The sequence below is a fragment of the Typha latifolia genome, chromosome 3, assembly GCF_019914945.1.
Source record: "Typha latifolia isolate L0001 chromosome 3, TyphaL0001v2, whole genome shotgun sequence".
Taxonomy (NCBI): Eukaryota; Viridiplantae; Streptophyta; class Magnoliopsida; order Poales; family Typhaceae; genus Typha; species Typha latifolia.
The window spans coordinates 18488070-18504631 of NC_133088.1; the positions used below are offsets into that span (position 1 = coordinate 18488070).

The 16562-nt window shown below is 38.5% G+C and overlaps 1 protein-coding gene and 1 pseudogene across 1 annotated transcript; both read right to left on the reverse strand.

The window, feature by feature from the left end:
- Positions 1-8: 8 nt before the first annotated feature.
- LOC140784139 (conserved oligomeric Golgi complex subunit 6) lies at positions 9-10413 on the reverse strand. The gene is made up of 11 exons (XM_073131366.1): positions 10030-10413; positions 9892-9944; positions 9421-9568; positions 9209-9316; positions 8741-8808; positions 6804-6927; positions 6584-6730; positions 6239-6502; positions 5879-6163; positions 4791-4934; positions 9-719 (listed from the first exon to the last, which is right to left on the reverse strand). Exons 1-11 carry the CDS (start codon positions 10246-10248, stop codon positions 201-203), a joined length of 2079 nt encoding a protein of 692 aa, XP_072987467.1. The 5' UTR covers positions 10249-10413; the 3' UTR covers positions 9-200.
- A 2768-nt stretch (positions 10414-13181) lies between these two features.
- On the reverse strand, positions 13182-15580 carry LOC140784572 (abscisic acid 8'-hydroxylase 1-like; annotated as a pseudogene).
- Between the last annotated feature and the right edge of the window lie 982 nt (positions 15581-16562).

The window sequence follows — 16562 nt, forward strand, 5'->3', positions numbered from 1 at the left end:
AAGCAGAATAATGAATAGTATACTACTACTGTATTCCACCACTAGAGATCCAATTACTATTTACCATTTTGCTGTTATCATACAAAAATGAATCGACAGCAATTTAGACTTCTAAATTTATAACAACAAATACCACATACTGAATCACAAATATAGAAAGCCTAGACTGATTAAGCATATAAGCAGCCTCCAGAGGAGCCTCAAATTTCCAACATGGTCCTTATCTGATCAGGTGAATGCCTCACCAAAGACCTGGGATCAGGGTAACAGTTATTCGGGTCCATTACTGCTTTATATATGAGCTCATAAGATCCTGCAAGTGCCCTTGCCATGCTAGTACATGCATCAGAACGCAACCGAGGAACTTGCAACTGCTCAAACTCTGGTAGAGAACCTTCAGTCCCAGTCACTAGTCCAAGGAATGCTCTTAAGCATTCTGATACCATCTGGGGTGACATGTCGCTGTAACTTGCTAAGGGCGTAGGTTCATTATTGCTGGCATCAACAATCAAGTCCCGGAAGTAAGACATCTTATTCAACAGCCCACATCGCCTTAGAATGGCTTCTACTTCTTTCTCAACAAGGGCATTTATATGCATCTCAATCATAGAGGACAAGCTATTCACATAATTTGCAGCTACTTCTTGTCCTATCAGTGGTTCCTGAATAGCTGACAAACAGTTGATGAGGTAGATTGTAGACGAAGTTTCAGCAGCACTCTGCATTCAGTAAATAATACATAAAAAACTTGGAATTAGAACTAAAATGTCAATGCCACAGACTCACACGTAAGAAGAACTACCCTACAAAAAATATTATTAAATGCACAAGTTTGTCAACACAATCTGCCGTGCTTTATTAACTTAATGATTCCATTATAGAAATAGAAATGTTTAATGAGTTACTGGCATCAATAATTCCAGTTAAATTTGTGAAGAACAAGACAAAAATGTACCTGGGTCAGGATAAAAATAAGAAATGTTTCTATTAGACACAAATTAGGTGTAGCACCCATGGAGCATAAGTGATGTGAGAATAGCTTTCAGAGACTATACAGTGAAGCAACGAGTGGCTTCACTCAAGAGGAGGATTCTTTTGGGAAGGGAAGACCAAAACCATCACAGGATGTAGTTCCAGAAAAGGACATAATATCACTAGACTTGAGACAGCCCTTTGTACTAATAGAGATAAATGGAGAAAAAAGACCAATATACCCGGCCACAAGTAAAGGAGACTACAGGCTTGGTGCTGGTTGTCATCCTTAATGACTTCCAAAATCTGAACACTGCTTTGATTTCCTACCATATTTTAAAATTTTCAATCATAACTTAGGATATGTGAAGAATGTTCAGAAAATGACTAAGGCCAACGATGGCCGTGCCAGTGGCACGTGCCGTGCCGTGCCACTATCGGCACGGGGCATGCTGAGCGGCACGCTCCACCGTGCCGGTGGCATGCATTTAAAATATTTTTAATAAATTTTTTAGGATATCTAAAGATGTTCTTTGGTCGTTGAGATGTTAATCTTTAGTTTTTGGTTTAAATATATGTATTAAAATTTTAAAACATATATTATAATATTTTATCTTTAGTTTATAAATGACATATTTTATTAAAGATAAAGCAACAGTTAAATATAAATATTATTCAACACATACTATGATTGAAGACATTCATTAAAATCAATATTAATGATTGAATACTCCATAATATAATTGAACACAATATTAATCGATAATAATTTAATAATTAAAATTAATATCTAATTGAACGTAAAATGACGAGAAGAATCAAATACTTTATTTGTCAACATAAAAATAACATGAGAATGTTACATTAAATACTATCGATATTCTTCAAAACTCATTCACTGATAGTATTGCTCATTGTAACGTCTCACAGTCTTTATACAAATAAAAATTTTATAACTCTCCTATGATATGATATGAATATTGAACATGCATGGGAATAAACAACATCGGCACAAGCTAGACATGATCATTGGGCTGGCCGGGTTGGGTTCGGGCCGAGCTTTTCGGGCCAACCGACTTAAGTATTTATTCATTGCCCGACCCACCAATCACTTGGATCGGGCCAGGTTCGGGCCGGGCTAGAATAGTGTAGCCTGTTACCGCCCGTCTACCCATGAGAGATCAAGCTAGTCGGTCGGGCCAGGGCGGCCTGACCCACCAATCATTCGGCCCAACCCACATTTTAGCTATTTTTAGAATTTTTTTTACTATTAACTTATTTTTTAAAAAATATTTATATTCCTCTATTTAAAAAAATAATAAATTAAAAAAAATTTAAATGTGTGCTTAAAAAATGTAAAATTGTACGGTACCAAAATTTTAATGGTTTTTTACTGTAGCAGAATGGGCGGGCCTAATTGCGGGCCAAACGAACGGGCTTCTGGGCCGGGTCGGGCGGGCAAAGGGCTTGCCCGTGCCGCCCATGGGTAGTTCAGGCTCGGACCGGGCTTAGCCCGATCCAAACCGAGCCGAGTTGGGTCGGGCACGGGCGGGCTGGGTCGTTTGATTACGTCTAGCACAAGCACAGACACAATATAAGCATATATAGATTGTAAATGTAGAGTATAATAATAGTATTCTGGATTTGGCGGGTATGGTTGATATGATGGTAATTATGATAAACTTAAATCATCCTGTGGGTATACCTCCCCTAATGTTCTGCACCTACAAACTCAAGTCCGCTATAAAAAGAATACCTCTCTGAGAAGGTTGTGTCAGGGACGCATGTCTCATCTCCATTATCACCGCCACCAGACTGAGTCTCATTATTATCCCCATCACTATCACCATCAACATCATCATTATCATCTCTAGTCTCACTATCATAAATTTTATTTAAGCCTTCTAAATGATCAATTGATTAATTGATTTAATAATAACTGATGAAAATAGGAAAAATTTAAGAAAAAATAGCTCCATGTGGCACAACGACTAGCATGGGGCCGTGACGAACGGCACACAGTCGTGCCAGCCCGGCACAGCTTGGCATGGGGGCGTGCCACTAGCATGGCCATCCATGATTAAGGCTAAGGGTGACAAAAATTGACCTGATCTTATAACTTGGCATTTAATCGAGTTTAAGTTTAGTTTAATCAGGTTCGAGTCATAAATCGATCAACCCGCCTAACCTGATTAATAATCGGGTCGTATTTGGGTTTATATCATTGACCCATTTTGACTTGTTTGACCCGTTTAAGTATACGGGTTGGATCGGATTGATTCGGATCAACCCGCAACCACATATATATATTCTAAATATGCCTAACTCCTAACTGACTCACACTCTCAATCTCCAAATAGCAGCCTCCACTCCCACCCTCCCAAACCTTTTCTTCCACCACCCAATCCCTCTTTCACTCCTCCTTCCTCCTCCTTCACCCCCCAACCCAAACCCTCTTTCCCTTTCTTCCCCAAAAGACTTTTGCCCCCCCAACCCCCTCTTCCTCCTCCTCCAAGCTCCCCTTCCGCCCTAAAGGATCTGCAAGCTGCCCTCCAACCCCTCCTCCTAGAAGTGCTCAAGTCGGCAATTACGGACAACTCCTTCAAACTATGCAGGAAAAAGAAATGAAGAAGACTATGAGTGGAAGCATGAAGGTGGTGTGCATGGCTGTGTTTCCGGCTACATTGCCTCTTGGTTGATGAAGCTCCTCTTCTACACGATTCCCAATGCTCTAAATTACTCTCCATTTTTTGTCAATTTAAAGTTTAATTTAACGAGTAGATCTCATTCTGTGATGCTTTTCTTTTATAAATTGGAGCTTTTGTTTTGCATTTAGGCTTGAGCCAACTTTCTTCCTCCTCCTTCCTCTCCCTCGGTGTCCACCCCGAGCTTTCTTCTACGGCCGAGATTAATCCTCCGTCGCTTTTCTCTCCTCACTCCAGCGACCGGCCATTCCTAGAAGCTCCTTTCTTCCTGCTCATTTTATTTAAATACTATTCCATCCACCATGGCTATCATCATCTTCCGTAACCCTAATCACATCAGCAACTTCTATCATCCACGTCCATCCCGCCATCTCTTGACCTTTGGTCATTAATTCTCTCATATTTTTTGATCTGCCTACCCAATCGACTAAATTCCAATTGCATTGGATTCCTAACTTCTAGAGGAATAACATATCTGAATCTCACATCATTTTAACAGTTAGATTGATCCCTATTACCTTCGAAAGTTTCGTATTTTGTTCTGTCCAGAATAGCAACTCGGATTGACAATCATCTTCCTCGAGGGTAATTGCAACATTGAGTTCATCTCATATTATATTGTATTTTAAAAATGGAAGGTTGATCCATGGGACAAATTTTGTGTTGCAAAAAATGTTAATCGAGTTAATCGTTTTGTGTTAAGAGTTAACATGTCACATGTATCTGACCAATTCATTAAACGGGTTACACAGGTTATGTCGTGTTACCTGTTTAATAATCGAGTCGTGTTCATATTTATTAAATTTGAATAGTTTAATAATTGGATTATGTTCGTGTCATTGAATTTGACCCGACCTGAATTTAAACTAACCAGGTTGCCACCTCTAACTAGGGCCATGCAAAATATTACTAAACAATAGCATTCTATAGAGGGCACTACAACATTGAATGTAGTAGGAAGCTATGAATATTATTTCTATCATAATCTTGTAATTAACATGCATATTTCTGACTACATATGAATAAAGAATAACTTTAGGATATGTGACTTACTAATTAGGAAAAGGATAATACACTGAACATAAGATACAAAACAAAACAACAGTTACCAACCTGTGTTGATGTGGAAGCACTTTTGGTTAGAATTGCATCAACTGACAAAGAGTCCCTATTAGCTGGGCCTAGATCAGAGCTAGTTCTACTTCTCCTTGAATGTGAACCTTTTGACTTGTGGGCCTCTGCAGCTTTCTCGCACATCTAGAAAGGTAGCATCAAGAAAATAATACAACTTACAAAATTAGGGTAGGGGAGGGTTTAAGCCACAGAAAATACTTTGCACACGATTCCAAAACAAAATTGAACTTCTTCGTGTAAAAGAGGAAAAGATAATCAGATCCATGAAAGTAGCAATCAGTGTGCTTCAAAATTCAAAAATTCCTTTATGTACAGCATCCAAACACACAATCAGAATTCAGAAAATCGCGAAGGGTGTTAAAATGATTAGATATGAAGCAACAAATTATGCACATCTTTGAATAAGTGAACCTAGTTTATGCAAAATATGTAATACATAAGTAGCACATAATATAACATAACAGACATGAGTCCTGCATACATGTTGCCCATAATCACAGAAATCAGATTTTAGGTAGCTGTTTCTATCAAGTCAGCAGGCATCAAATGATACCAACAAAGAACCGTGTTAAAAAATAAATAGTAAGCCCATAATGCATATGTCGAATTTGCATCAACACATTAATATATAACAGGTCTAAAGAACTTGCATTTAACCGTGATCCTGTTTGAACAGCTTAACACTAGCATCACTATAACTTGTACTATGTTTGAACATATTTACACTGGCATCACGATAACTTGTATGAGACCTGAAAATGGACAGTCACATGTTGAACATACTTTATGGCAGCTTTGTTTAGTGCATATGCCTACAGGATATGGATACAGTTCCTCTTGTTGAGACATCTATTTTGCATCTATATGATTGATCCTTTTGCTGGTTATTTTAAGGTCTACCAAACACATCTGGTACTTACATGAGGAGACCTTAAAATTACTTCACGAGACAATTAAACTTGGAAGGTTATCACATCGGAATAATTATATTAGCATGATCATGATATTTTGATGCTTCTTCTCAACATAGAATGACAGGAAACGAGGAAAACAATTAATAGACACACCTGAACTATTGGATCAATTAAAGCAGTAATAACAGGATCAAAGTCGGTCTTCTTTCCAGAAGCAGGAACCATCATGCCGTTGTATGTATCAATAAGCTCGAGCAACAAGGAAACTCCTTCCCTAACAGCTGATGGTGGAGATAGATCAACTGCAACGAGGGGAGGATACCTCAATAGTTTTTCTCCCTGTGTCTTCAGAATATTGAAGAAGGTCTGCTGAGCAGAATCCTTTAGTAACCAAAGTGTATTGCAAAGAGCTGTTTCTCTACCCAGCAAATCTGATATCTGTGTTAGAAGCATAAAATCAATTTAAGACAAGGAAAATATTGCATTTAACTAATTACTGCATGCAAATCTTACAGTATAGCTATAAAACTCCAGAGTATTGCTCAGTTTGTAGGAAACTATTAGGCTAGATTGAGACTGCAAAACTTGATCAACTCGAATTTTGAATGGTCGGCATGCCCCTTCAAATATTCTATCTAGAACAAAAGTAATGTCAGTTTCTGGCTTCAACGAATCACTTTCAGGATTTTTGGACAATTGGCAAGTAGTAGATCCTGAATCAGTCATTGCATCCGGATCGAGTAATACAAAGACAAGTTCTCTTTCAGAAGCCAGAGCCTTCTCACAAAGCAAGCATCAACACATTAGTGTAGCCACAAATACTAACAAAAATCTAAAAGTGAGATCGAAGAAGCAAACCTGATGTAGCCATCCCAACATATCCCCTACATAACGCAAAGGGTCATGAGCATGCACTTCAATTGGTCTAGGGAGCCCTCCGGGTCCTCCTCGTGTAAGTGCACTTATAAATCGTCTAAACAAGGCATGGTGCCTCATATTTGCAACCTAATAGCAAGCATTCAGTCTTACATCAGTAAGTCTGAGTCATAAAGGATATCAATAAAATATTATCTCGTACCTCTTCTGCGCAGTACTTAAAGAGAACAGGCCTTTCCTTTAGACAACGAATAGCCATTTTCAGAAGATCACTTACTTCGGGATTATCACTATCACCTAACTTCTTACATTCAGTTTGAACCCACCTAGAAGGACAAAATAAATGTCAGCCATATTTATGCATATGCATAATGAGAGGGCCTAGAAAATTTGTCAAGGTCAACTTCATAGATGATAATATATCACTATTCAAGGACAAAGGCTCCTTAAAGAAACCCATTGCCTCTACTTCCTACTGCATCCAAGCTCTCATTCGCACCACCTTTGCCTTCCGAATGCACAAAATTACTTGGACAGTCTCTGTCAAAATGTTTTTCCTAATGTATCACACTACTGTCATTATCCAACGCCAGGGTATCCTAACCGATATCCATTGCCTCATCTTCCTACTGACTTTAGGCTCTCAAGGCACCACCCTTGTGTTCCAAATGCACAAACTTACTTGGATTCACCGTATATTCCTAATGTAGTTATTCTTCGGTTAGCTTTTTTGAAACCCAAAAACACATTACATCTGCCTCAGGCGTTTATATTGAATGCCTACAAACACCTAGATAAAATGAATCAAAGATCAGGGTAACCTAGCACATTCCAAAAATAAAAAGGCGGTATCCCTAATTCTAGCAAAGTTGGCTAGCCAATTAGTCAACTGATCACATTCCCTCAAACATGAGCAAGCTTGAGCTTGTCAAAAGAAAGAGATAGTATTTATAAATCATAATCTTCCATAATGTTTATGTTTATCCCCCATGGACAGTTGTGATTTGAAAGTAATAAGCAGAAACATTGCATCCATTCCCACCACTGCCTTAGAATGAGTTTCCCCTTGCTTGCCAAAATGCAGTCCTCTGAATCATTGCTCCCACCATCAACACACTTGATTCTGGCATTCTTAGCATAGCATTTACCCAGACCTCATGCTCATGCATGAAACATCTTCATTACCCTACATGCTTATTTGCACACTGCATCTATTTTAAGCTTGCAGACAGCGATATGTATAACTATCGATATTAGTGCGCTCCAGTATTAAACAACATTTGTCAACCAAATGTGTTCACTACTTTATTGTAGAATGCCATGACAATGGCATCAGAGTTTCACTAGACTGACAAGTGCCAGGGAACCCTAAGCATCCAAACACATCAACAAAACCAACATTTGCTATCACTGGGTTTACCGCATTCATACTGTCTGTTAAGCCTGACACCCAACCCCTTCTCCTACACCAGAAATGATGTAGGACTACTTTCCTAATAAGGGATACCTATTTCAGAAAACAACGTTGCCACATGGCAACTAGTAGTGAACTGATAGGATTAGGTTTCAAGTAATAGAATCAGAGAAGAGAGTGGAATTAATCAGGTGGAATTAATCAACTGTAAGGACACAGAACAACATCTAGAGTAAACAAGAAGAGAATGACAAAGTCACAAAGAAAATAAAGAGATCTTCAGGAGATCTTTAAGACATCAAGGGATCTTGAGAAATCTTGTAGACATACAGACTTGAGACGAGAGTAGAACACGGTGAAGATGGAGAGGCACAACTTTACATGATTGTTTATTGCTCACATTTACTTTTCTTTGATAAATTTCAACTTTCTTTATTAAGTAGGATGGGGGAAATGATATAACTTGAACGCATTCAGGAAATGAATGAATTAATATCGTTCTATCTTATGGGAGAGTAACACTATCTTCTTCGCTTTCATCTTTCTCTGCTCAACCTATATATCCTTAATGTTTCTACTATCTCTTAGGCCTAACCATCAAACTCCTTTGTTCGTCTACATTATCAAGACTCAAAACTCTAACAGGTATGTTAAGCTATAACATGTGGGGATCTAAAAGCTTCTAAAGGTTGGGAAAAAGTTAGAGACTCCATACTAAATTATACCTGCATAGTCTTTCATAGGCTCCTTCTTGGTATACAGACATCATATCCATCAGCTCCAACCCTGCACGCTGCAGAAAAAAGCACTCAATCGAGTTAATTTTTAGAAAAAAAAAGGCATCATTTAGCAAACAAGCTGCTTGAAACTTCAATATCTTCAGCTATCTCATCTTTAAATCGGGACAATATAACAATACTAGGAATAATAACACTACTAGATGAAGGATACAAATCTGATAAAACAAGCTATTTGTGCCAATTTGCATTATATGACAATAGTTGTCTAGGAATCCTTCTAGCAAGTAGAGTGCTTGAAATCTTGGAAATTAACTTAAGAAATAGGTAACCGAGCAGTATGAGATCTCAATTGTTACTTTAATCTTTGCAGACAACATTGCCTTAAAAGTTTATTAATGCAACTTGTTGAGTTGAGTTAAAATAACCAGAAAGACTGAAAGAAGAGTGTATTACCTGGTGATGTGTCCGTAGGAGTATCTTGCAGTTGGCGTGAATTTCTTGTACATGGGAAAGAGCCTTAAAGAAATTCTCATTCAACTCTTCTTCCCGTAGTGCATTTATCTAAAATCATAAATTTGCTATTCACGGGTTACAGATGAATTAAGAAAAGTAAAAAAAACTGCAATAAATAATTGTGAGAAGCATCATAAAGCTTCCATAAGCACCTCTTCGTTAGAAAGTTGGTAATCACGAAGAAAACATGAGACTATTTCTTGCCGTTGAGTGGTCATCTCTAATTCCCGTTGCAGTCTCTCGGTAGTACTAATTATATCCCCTGTACTTGCACTACAACTGCTCAGTACTTTCTCAATCCTGTAAAGACGAATGTGTAAGCTCTACATCGGATACAAGGGAATGCTAGACCATCTAATTGACAATGACATTTACTAGATCTTTATGAATAGTAGACACACAACGTCAATTAGACCTTCACAGAGTAGTCACAATGCGTAGGTAAAAAAAAGAAAATTTAGTCTTCCACGTCTGACGTGCTTCTCTTTCTTTTTCGGATCTTAACCATTTGATGCAACAAAATGTAAAAATCGAAACCAATTTTGCAGTATCATTTCATTGAATTAGGGTTTATGAATTATAGAAAGGAGGGGAGACGTAGAGGAAGCATTTGAAGAACGTACTGATCGCAGCATTTGGTCAGCGCGTTCACCTCCCCCTCGACTCTATCCAGCGCCTAGAGATAAATAGATATACATAGATAGGAAGTTTCGATGATCTCGTTATTTAGCAAAAGAAGAGAGACGGAGGAGAAGGTGGACCTGCTGAGCGGGATGGGATGCTTGGAGGAAATGATGGTTGATGGCGAGGGAACGCTGCTCGATGGAGGACTTGAGGTTCCTTCGGGCCTGAGGGGTGTTGTCGCCGTAGAAGGTGGAGAGCGTGGCGAGTGAAGCCACCAGATCCGGGCTGTCTGTCCGCGTCTCCACCACCTTCTTCAGCCTCCTCGCCAACCCCGGAGCCAACGTAGTCATCGCCATTCTTCTCTCTCTCTCTCTCTCTCTCTCTCTCTGGTTGGGATGGATCGAGATCTTCCCTCCTGCTTCCAAGTCGGGTAAGAGGAGAGATGAAAGCCTGAAAAGGGGGACGCGTTTCTCCTACCGGACGACAGAAAAATAAAATGGAAAAACAAAATACAATTGGGCGAAAATCCAATATAATTTTCCTTTTCCTTCTTATCCTAGCATAATTTTTTCTTTCTACCGGTGCATCTACCCCTATTTTTACTTTTGTTCTAAATTTTCCTCATATCCTCTCTTATCTAGACAATCTCTTCATTCGCTTTTAACAGTTCTTTTTTCTCTAACTATTTCTTCTCTTCTTTCCTCCCATTTTAAATCTGAAATACTAAGAGAAATATCTCTACTCTTTCCTCAATTTGGTAAACTCTCATTGCTTGAGAGCTGTGTTTAATCTTGAAAAAAATCCTAAATATGTATTATCTTCTTCATCCTTAGTAAAATCTTCCAAACCCAATATGAGTGATGTAATAGATATAATCCCACTTTTTTTTTTCTTTTTTGTCAATCGATTTAATTGCTTTCTTTATTTAATTGTGATCTATATGATTACATTTTGATATATAGAATTATATAAGTTTTTGCTAATGTATCTATATATTTTATTAATTTATATATGTAATTTAATATATATATATATATATATATAATATTGTTAGTTTTTGTGAGTTTGTTTATATAGATTTTATAGTTTATGCATGTAATTGTGCTAGGAGAAATTATGTAAGTTTTTGTTAGTTTATCTATGAATTCATGTATTAGTACACTTGTATTCTTGGGATTCACTGTTAGTATTTAGAGATTCCATTGTTAATATTTATGTATTATAGTATTATATATTAATTTATAGATAATATCTTAGTTGGATTATTTATTATGTAGATATTTTATCTTTTCTTTTAGATTTCATTTCTAAAAAAGTTGACTTGAGGACTCAAAGAGATAAGAATATGAATAACAGTCACACAAACAAGATGGAAAGAATAAAATTAATAAACACAATTCTATAATTTGGAAAGATTAATTGCCATGGTGATGCTTATGCCCCCGCTGTCTCTCTCTCTCTCTAAATCTCTCTCAGTCTCTCTCTCTTCTTTCCCTCAATCTCTTTATTTCTTTCTTTTATTTACCATTTTCGTCTTTAGAACTGCTGCCGCCACCTCACCACTGAGCGAGTGAGCTTCCTCTTGCTTTCTCTCACTTCTTTTCTCTTCTCTTCTTTTTCTTAATCTCTCTTTCATAGGCTCACTGAAATGAGCTACCCAATACCCTTCTTGTCGGCTCGGATTCGCCTCCTCTCTCCCCTTTCCTTTTCTCTTATGTTACTCTTCTTTTTTTCCTTCTCCTTTTCTTCTTCTACCTTGTCCCTCCTCTCTGCAATAGTGCTAAGCTCAGCATAGCAGAGTTTGCAATTAATTTTATTTTTCCTTTTATTTATTTTTTTGTTAATTATTCATTTTATATTAATTAATTAATTAAAATTCAATTGTTTGGGCAGCTAATCACTTTAAGATTATGCACTTACTATTATAATTATTAGTTGATTATAATTAGTAAAATTAGTAATTAACTATATTTACAATCATTTACATGCATATATATATATATATATATAACTTATATGTTCTAATAGATTGATTTTATAGTTTTATTAATTATAGTCAAATTCATGTATATTTCTACTCATGTATAAACATATATTATTATGTATAAATAAAATAATATAATAGCCTATTTATTATACATGATTGAATATTCAATGACTATGTTATACTTATATTTTATTTATAACTATCTAAATTTTATATAAAAAGAGTAAACATTTTATTCTTATTTTATAACTAGCATTTTATAACAATAATATATTTATAATATAAATCTAGTTATTTTATACAAATAAAAAGAGTAATTCTAGAACCATCATATATTTACTCGAATATATCCAAATCGGAGGTTTTCGGTCATTTAATGGATTTCTTGTAATCTGTGTTGTGATAGTGGTTCCGGTGCATCACTGCATCCATGGCACCTTGGTCCTCTTTCTGTTGTGCCCTTGACTGCTGGCATGCTACGTATCTCATCACTGTGCGCTGCTCTGTCCATGCTACAGTAAAAAAAAAAAAAAGAGTTGCCTGATTTGCAATATGCTACCTACCTTTTCCTCATCCATGTCTATCGAGAAGGAAAAGGAGAGTGTCATTAAAAGTATCTTCTTCAGTGATTCTCGTCTATGTCAAAGATTCTGTTTTGCTTGTTCAGTTAATTGGATAAATCTTGTTCAGTGAATTGGATAAATCCGAAAGTGAGGCTTGTCAAGATTACCATCCTTGGGCATGCAATCGTACCTTTCTAAGTGCAGTAGTTGTTGCCAAACAAGGAGAATCATCGCCTTTGCGAGTCCCATCGGGTTCTCTAAGAACAACATTTTCACGGATGCTTATGATCTACAGCAGTGGAACTTTTGGCCACTATTCTGAAGCAGTCAACTCCTTAGTTAAAAATAGCGATAACCAGCAGCAATATTAGTTACCTATATGTAGTTGTCTAATGTGATTGATTCTGGGCACATTGGCCCACGAGGAATACTAATCTCTCTAGGTCTCAATCATGTGTATGCTTTTGCTGGGATTCTTCCAACATTGAAATGTAATAAGTTCTTCGAAGGGTGCCGTCCTGTCGGAAACTGATCCTTCTGACGTGGTAATTCGAAAGCACCTCTCATTGGGTATGGATCAATTACCTCCAAATTTGTGAAACTTTAGTGCATGTGAATTGAGTTTCAGCCGTGTTAGGTGATGCTGCCCTATCACCATCTAGGCAAATAGGCTCACAAGAATCTAGCTAGAGGCAATCGGTCTGGTTGGCTCGCAGTCTTCTGTTTCGAAAGCTGAAAGTTTAGAATGCATAAAGATTTGATACTATTCGTTGATTATGAAATTGAACGATCTGTACATGCAAATTGTATGCTCTGCATTCATCCCAATATACATATGTATACGTCTGTTTGGGTGTTCTCTCCCTCTAATGGCAATGTCTTCCATCAACTGCTTTCTCCCTGTTTTTAGACTGATAATGATCAGTCGATCGATGCTCCTAGTTAGAACTATTCTGAAATCCTCCTGCCATAGAAAGTCATGGGCAATCCTTTCAGCGGCAACACGAAAGGTGCAAACTGGATTCCGTTCTCGGACCGCGACATAGACCACCTGAAAGAGAAGGCGCATCTCATCAGTAATGTCGTTGATGTTGATAGAGACGAGACCAAATTCTTCTTATATCAGAGGCATCGGAGAGTATAAGCCGTAGATTGTGGGATGGATGGATGCATGCCTTTGGCCTTTGTGTTGATTGGTCGGTTACCTGTATCTGGTGGTGAGGTGATGAAGCAGAACCAGCATCTCCAACTTGGCCAACTGATTTCCAGGGCAAGAGTGGGTCCCCTCTCCAAACGGCATGAAGCTGTTGGGCTTCGGAGCAACCTGAAAAGAGAGAGGCCAGAAGGAGGAATGAATTGATCAAGACAGCAGAAGGTGCATATTTATGTGGTTAATTAATTTGAAAATTTTTGTTGTCTCTTAATTATTTAATCACCTCAAATCTGGAAGGATCAAACTTTTCTGGGTCCGGAAGTTGTCCGGACTGTCGTGAATGTTCCTGAATAGCGGCAGCACTTTCCATCCTCTTGGAATGAGGTACCCTGTATTACGAATATATGTGACCCCACTTGTCAAAGCTATCACCATAACGCGAATTAAAGGGGTATTATTATTATTATTATTATTATTATTATTATTATTATTATTATTATTAACCTTCGTACTCCACATCTTCCACTGCTTCCCTGAAGGTGAAGGTTAGGATGGAAGACACCCTCATCGTCTCCTGAATCACCCTCGAGGTCATCGGCATCCTTTTAGTGTCGGCCCAAGTCAGCGACTCGTCGCCCCCCTCTCTCATTTCTTTGAGTTTCATGATTTTCTCTTGCTCTTCCTGGGAGATTTATTTATTAAATTAAGGCCATTGAAATGGAACTTGCAATATATAGGTAAGTAAGAAGAAATTAAAGCTCATCAATTAATAAGGGTAGTTCTTACAGTGACTGCTTTTAGGACACTTGGATTCTCTCCTAGGTACTTGACGATCCAGGTGAGCACACTTGCGGTGGTGTCCCTTGCGGCAAAGATGACCCCAATGATGTTGTCCGCAATCTGGCCATCAGTCAGGATCTCTTTGGCTTCCAAGAAAGAAGCAAGCAGGTCATTGGCCTCTCCCTTCCTCTGCCGCCTGGATAAAATTATCTTGCCAACAATCTAACCCAGCTGCTTCCTTGCCTTCATTGCCTTGTGGAAGAGGGTGCCGGGCAGGTTGATGGGCATCGAGTTCTAGCCTTTCTCCAGGGTGTAGTAGCATTGCTTCAGTTCCTCAACATACGAAATCTCCTCCTTCCCAAATATAGATAGCAGTGCCACGTTTAATGCGTACTGCAAGAAAACAGATCGAACACATAATCTACTAATACATACAAGCTAAGCCCGAGATGACTATTTTTTGTTATCTATATTTTCTTTTTTCCTTTTTTTCTTGAAAGAAGAGAGGATCAAATTTTATATACATGAGAGGAGGCCAAGGGGCTAGTATCCGATCTACTCACCGTCTTCATTTCTTGGAGGGTGTTGATCGTGCGGCCATCCCACGAAAGGAGGGCGCCAACGGCGACTGCCTCGATGGAAGCGACGGACGAACGGATGGCTTCGGGCATGAAGGCACGCAAGACGAGGCGGCGCAGGCGGGCGTGGTAGCCACCTTGCTGGAAGAAGATGGCCTGTGGACCCAGCATCCGCTCCTTGCTCGCCGGGAACGTGGGCTTGAACAGGTGAGCGCGCGTTGCCAGCACGAACCTCGCCGCCTCCGGGCTCGATACCATGACGCAGGGGCAACCCAATATGTGGGTCTTAAAGATAGGGCCATACCTTTTCTGTTTGAGGGCGAAGAAGATGTTGGGATTTTTGCCGGAGTAGAGGTGGAAGGTCTCTCCGATATAGGGCCAACCCATTGAACCTGGCGGAAGGGGCAGCTTACCCTTTGCAGCAGGGGAAGAGAAGTCCTTTAAGGCCATATAGCAGAGGAAGCATAATAAGACGAAGAGGGATGTAATGAGGAGGAAGATAGAGGAGGAGATGGCAGTTGGACCAATCACACTAGAGGCAGAACTCATGTTAGCTACTTGCTAATTAGTTCCAATCGGAAGAACTAGCTATACAACTGCCCAAATATCTATATGTAATTGTGTGATAAGGAGTAGGAGACGTACGCAATTAAGAGAGATCGGTGGGGATGGTGTTAAAAGGAGCAACAAAGTAATCTTTTCTCCAGCTCACTGCATCCTAGAAACACCAACGTGTCGTGGCGACAGGGAGGGTCTAAGCGGGGGTGTAACGGAAGGTGGTGCGTTTTGGACGTATGAGATTACCACTTTTCTTTCGTTTGGATCTTTTAATTGTTGTACTGAACAAAAGTGTACGTAAAACGGATGTATCAAGAGCTGGAAATCCACCAAAACGTACAACGATCTTGGTTACCAAACTATTAGGTAAAACAGTCACGTAGTAATTGCAATCTATTATCCATAGCAAGAGTGGCTGATGTATGAACAACTGCGAGGGAGTCATTTTTGGAGCAGCCTCTCCTTTTTGTTTGGGGGTTTTGGAAGCTAATTTTACTCGTTTAATACGTCCAATGCTCTTCGTTACTCTTGTTTGCTACTCTTCTTTTTATTTTTATATTATTATTATTATTATTATTATTATTACTCGTGTTTGCTACTCTTTTTATTATTATTATGCAAAGCTAATTAGGACTGTTCAGCCTCTGAAATATATAAGCAGTGCTTTTAACCTTTCTCAATATTTTTTATGCTGCACTTCTGTCAGGTTAAGATTTAGCATTCTGAAAACTAGGCACCAGATATTGCCCAATGCAGTGTACTAGGATGCTGTTGTATGACAAGTCTTCGCAATGTTACTCTAACCAGAGAACCCCCATCGAAAAGCCTCAATCTTGTCTTAAAAGAGTTCAAATATAGCTCAAATTGTACGACTAGATATCACATGAAATGGTTGCCTAGTAAGGTCAATTCATCTTTTTATTCTTTGCTCCAGGTTTTTAGAAAGTCAGAGTGTTGAAATGGGTTTCTTATTTCTCACCGTCGTTCCTTACGAGAAGATATGGGAATGAGAATGTTGACAATGAAGCTGGTCAATCAGTGCCAGAGCAAG

What these genes read in the sequence shown, in the direction of transcription:
- LOC140784139 (XM_073131366.1), bottom strand. Translation starts at nt 10,248, where the DNA reads ATGGCGATGACTACGTTGGCTCCGGGGTTGGCGAGGAGGCTGAAGAAG. An exon ending in TCCTACGGACACATCACCAG is followed by an intron (nt 8,809 to 9,208) that starts GTAATACACTCT and finishes TTTTTTCTGCAG; the next exon opens with CGTGCAGGGTTGGAGCTGAT. An exon ending in GTGCTTCCACATCAACACAG is followed by an intron (nt 720 to 4,790) that starts GTTGGTAACTGT and finishes TACTGAATGCAG; the next exon opens with AGTGCTGCTGAAACTTCGTC.